This window comes from Bison bison, unplaced genomic scaffold, assembly GCF_000754665.1.
Source record: "Bison bison bison isolate TAMUID 2011002044 unplaced genomic scaffold, Bison_UMD1.0 scf7180017864034, whole genome shotgun sequence".
Taxonomy (NCBI): Eukaryota; Metazoa; Chordata; class Mammalia; order Artiodactyla; family Bovidae; genus Bison; species Bison bison.
Genome location: NW_011494606.1, coordinates 3,401,133 through 3,406,037, shown reverse-complemented (window position 1 = coordinate 3,406,037; position 4,905 = coordinate 3,401,133). Strand labels below are relative to the sequence as shown.

General features: G+C 54.3%; 1 protein-coding gene across 1 annotated transcript in view; it reads left to right on the top strand.

The window, feature by feature from the left end:
- The window catches only part of CORO2B (coronin, actin binding protein, 2B), a 71,829-nt gene extending 69,783 nt beyond the window's left edge, over positions 1–2,046 (top strand). Inside the window, exon 11 of the mRNA XM_010834507.1 lies at positions 83–2,046. Coding sequence (XP_010832809.1) covers positions 83–214 — 132 coding nt within the window. The 3' untranslated portion in view covers positions 215–2,046. The remainder of the gene's footprint in view (positions 1–82) is intronic.
- The last annotated feature ends 2,859 nt before the right edge of the window (positions 2,047–4,905 follow it).

The window sequence follows — 4,905 nt, the reverse complement described above, 5'->3', positions numbered from 1 at the left end:
TACCCCTCCCCCCGCCCCCCGCGAAGGTCACCTTCTCACCTGTTCTCTCCCACCCTGTGGCCCCATCTCTCGTCCACACCAGCTCCTCCGAATGTTCTTCCGGCAGCAGGATGAGATTCGGAGATTGAAAGAGGAGCTGGCCCAGAAGGACATCCGGATTCGGCAGCTTCAGCTGGAACTGAAAAACTTGCGCAATAGCCCCAAGAACTGTTAGCTCCCCGCCTGGGCTGCTTTCTAAGCCGATCTCTCCGTTGTTTCTACTCGTCCCTTAACTTCCCCTTCTCCGGTGACCCCAGAGAGAGCGCCAGGACTGGAGCTGGGGGAGAGCCTGAGGACCCCCCACCTGCCACCTCAAGAACTGGAAGCTGACCTTTGACCTCTCGACCTCATGCTAATAGGAGTCCCCAGCCTCTCCCAGAGTCCAGGCTGGCAGCCCCTTTCCCTGACACCCCCGGAGCCTCGGCTTCCCCTCGGCTGGGCAAAGGCCGTGAACTCCCCCCGACGAGTGCCCTCTGTGGACCAAGGAGCGCAGGGGGAAGCCAGAACCCCAGTAGACTTAGAGGTTGAACTTGTCCCCGGCAGAGGGGGCTGCCGGGACATCTCTGCGCTCCCTGCTGGGGCTCACGGTGGCCCTGATGGACGCGCAGTAAGGGCTGGATTGCAGGCATCAGCGGTCTCCCTCCCCTCCCCCACCTCCCTCGCCCTGGGCAGTCCCGGAAGCCCATTCGCCTGACCAGGGTTGCAAGCAGCCCAGCTCCTTCCTGTCTCTTGCCCCCTCTCTCTTATCTTCAGGGAATTAAGAGGATCCTTCACCAAGGCCATAATGACCCCTTGCCCTCCCCTGATGCTCTTCAAAGCTCTGGCAACACCCTTTTCCCATTCACTTTGTGAGGCAGTCAGGGTAGGGAATAGTGTCCCCATTTTACAGATGACAGAACTGAGGGTTGCTTTGGGGAAGTGACATCACTGAGTCACCCAGCAGGTGAACAGTGGACCCAGGACCAGTGGTGTGCAGACTGCAGGCCCGGGCACTTCCCACTGCATCAAGATGCCAATCTTACAGGGGCATCACCAGGGCCCAAGTCTCGGTGGAGCAGAAGGAGGACCGGGAGCCTCCCAACACCAGTAGTGCCAATGTGCCACACCCCTCCCCCACACTCAGTATCCCTTGGACCTCCTGGCCCCCAGCCTTTGCCCTCACCCCCCAGGTGACTCACTCCGAGATGAGGCCTCTTCCTCCTGGAGGTTGAGGCCGAGGAGGGTGGAGCTGGCCCTGGGAAGGCCGAGCAGTGGCCTGCTGGCCCCGAGGGCTACTCTGCGTGCGTGTCCCTCCTCCCCGCTCTCAGCCACGGTCAGCCTTACGCTTGTAGAACGACCACAGCCGCTAACATTGGTGTAGCACTTTAAGGTTTACACAGCCCTTCAACATATAGGATCCCCTTTGAGCCTCATCTCAGCTCCCAGAGGCAGGGAGCGTTCTCCCCACTTTGCAGATGAAAACACTGAGAAGCAGCTCAAGGCCACAGGACCCTGGGAGATGCCACATTTCACTTGGTCTTCTACCATTTTCTTTTTTTCCTCCTTTTCTCCCTTCATTTCTCATTACTCACAGAGTGTATGAACACTGTTCTCAGAAAAGTCACAGTTTGAGGGGGGAGATCTGGTCTGGGGATCAAGAAATGGGTGTCTGCACCTCTCTCTCATTAGCTAGAACCTCTAGATGCATTGTGCTCTGCACCTGCTTGTCCCACGGCCACCCTGCAGAACTTCCATCCACAGAGGCGGGGCTTCCTAAGCCCCTCCGAGTGACCTGGGCAGGGAGAACCCCAAACCCTCAGGCTTTTCCTCCAAGAGCCTTCCACGCTCACGGCCAGCTAAAGCAGGGTCTCCTTACCCCCCAGACCCCGCTGCTAGACTGCGTCAGCTCACATCTCCTCCTCCCCACACTTCTGAAGCTTTTTTTCTTCCCCACTGACCTTTGTGGTCTTCTGTGATTATTTATGCTGCCTCCCAAGGATAGAATTGAAATAAAATGTTTTCAAGTTATCAGGCCTGGGCACGGCCGGCTCTTTTCACCTGGGCGGTTCCTCCTCTTGGTCGCCATGGTATCCTGATGGCCAACTCCCCAGCCACAGCCCTGTTGCTTCTCTGCAACAACAAACCATGTCTGTGTCTACAAGTGTGACTTCACACCTCAGCACTGCTGACGTCTGGGGCCAGATGATTCTTTGCTCTGAAGGCTGTCCTGAGCACGATCAGCTATTTAGCAGCATCCCTGGGCTCCACCAGCCAGATGCCACAGCAACCCCAACCCCGTCATGATAAACAAAAATGTCTCCAGATATCACCCAGTGTCCCCCCTGGGATGTCAGAATTGTCCCCAGTTGAGGACCACTATTCCACATCCACATCCAGCCCTGTGTTGGGGTCTAGAGGACACCTACATTTTACACTGGAATGCTGCTTCACAGTTTACAAAGAACTATTCCATGTACTTGACTCCTTTGATCTTCACAGCTGCTCTAAGTGGTGTGTTCTGATTTTTCCCGTTTTCAAAAAGAAAAAAGTCAGGTCCAGAACGTGACATGCTCGGTCAAGGTCATTTAGCTGGTGTAATGGGGAAGACACGCAGGGACATGGACCTCCTGAGCCCAGAGCCAGAGGAGGCACATGTTGCCAGTCCTCAGCCAGGCTTAGTGCTGGGCAGGGTCTCTTCTGGAAGGAGGGCTAGGGCCCATCATGAGACAAGGGGCTGCCAGGCCGCTGGGCCACCCTCCCTCTCTCACCGAGCCAGGGTGGTGGTGGAGCACAGCTGTCAGTCTACAAAGTGGATAGTCATGTGACAGTGTGGATACCACAGGAAACTCCAGAGAGAGAAAAGCAGTGAAAATCTCAGAAAAGAGGGCTGGTGAGGAAGTGATAAAGGGCAGTGGAAGAGCAGGGGGAATGACCTGGGATAGGTAGGGCGTGGTCCAGGCCCAGCTCCACCTCTGACGGGCTATGTGATCTGAAGGGATTCACTGCTCCTCTCTGGGCTTCACTTTCTCTATAAAGTGAGGGTGTAGGACAATTGGAGGGTCCCTTAATGATCTGACACTTGAGTTTCCACAAGTTTCTCCTAGCAATTAGGAGAATGGGACAAAGCCCCAAGATCACCAATTGTCCAGCACAAGTGATGCAAACAAGAAATAGTTTCCGTAAGATGTTATGGAAAAATCCAAACAAACTTTTTGGCCAACCCAATATCATCAGGAGAAGGGAAGTAATAGGGTGGCTTCCAACAGGGCTTGGGCGCTGAAATATACTCTAGCTAAACATGAATTTGAAAAAGACACCCATAGAGTTTCTGATGTGGATCAATTCACAGTTCTGGGTTTGAAAGAAATGCTAAGGTCATTGAGAGTTTGGACTCCAAAGCTCCTTCTCCAGGGATGCAGAAGAAGGTGGGTAAAGCTGGGTCTTTCACCAAGGTTTCTCCCAGCCTGGGCAGGTGAACACACACGGTGACCTGTCTCATATATGCCTCTGTCCCATGGGATCCCCAATTCCCAGTCCAACTGGGCAGCTCTTTAATTCTCACTTATTATGGAAGGTTGTTCAAGGTCAGAGGTGAATGTGATTTCTCTCCAAGCAGCCCGTTTCCCAGGTGCATTTGTTGATGAACCCATTGCTTGCTCATTGGTTGTCCACATATGTCCTTTAGTCTTCACATCCTAGAATGTGCTCCATGCCTCCTCATTCATTACGCTGATCCTGCGGCCAGTTACAGCCTTGCTGATCCTGCGGCCAGTTACGGCCTCACCTACCACGTTGCCCTGATTAGTGTAACCATGGAGGAGAAGAAGCCCATCTGGCTTTTCATACCTTTTCCCAATGCCATGTTCCTCCCCAGGTGCTTGCTCCCTTCTTTTCTCCAGGTGAGACTATCTGAGGCTAACCTCCAGACCCTTTTCTTGTATGGAGAGGTCCCTCTGGGCATGCCTAGAACTCTGGTCACACATATCCCCCACATACCAACACCTACTTGGATTTTAAGCTCAGCCTAACTCACCTTGAGTGGCTGAATCTACTCAGTACTGGGCACCGGGAACCCAGAGATGGGAAAGAATCAGACTTGCCCTTGAGGGGCTCCAACCAGTGGTCCATCAACAGGCATCGTGTCACCCAGCGGGATGTGGAACCCCTGGAGGCTGGGCTGAGTTCCACCCTCTGCCGGGTTCCAGGTGAAATAGGCAGTTGTTTGCGGATTTACTGATTCCTGGATTCCTGCAGTCAGCCTCCTGAGATCCCAAGATGGGCTTGGGCATTTTTAGACTCTCTCTTGGTGCTGGGCACACATCCCAGACTGCCAGTGGACCGTGCAGAACGTGGCTGCTTCTTCACTGTGCGAAATGATTTCATACTGCAAACACCTCCACCACAAGGGCCCTGCCCCTCAGCTTGGAAGGCTGTGCTGACCGGGCTGCTTAGAGCAGGAGCAGACGCTCACCTCCACCACAGGAAGCCTTACCAGACTCCTCTCCTCTATCCCCACCCACCCAGGTCCGCCAGCCTGACGAGCAGGGGGATGCAGGCCCTTGGATCAGGGAGAGGAAGAGGGCTATGCTGGCAGAAGCTTCTTGCTCTCTGTGCCTCTGTGTTTCTATTTGGGAGCAACCTGCAGACTGTCTTCCTCTAGAATGTATTCAGTGACAAACTCAATTGGATCACCTTACTTTGAGAAGGTGAGCAGCTACAGGGTCGGGTCTGCAGAGTTCTACGAAGGTCCTGTCCCAGGCCTTATACCTGGCTGTCCCACTGCCTGGAATCTCCCCCATTAGCACAGTCCCTTTGGGCAAAGCTTTGCCCTTGCCAAAGCCCTCTACCTATAACAGATTCCCGCGGGTATTCAGATGCTGTTGTGAA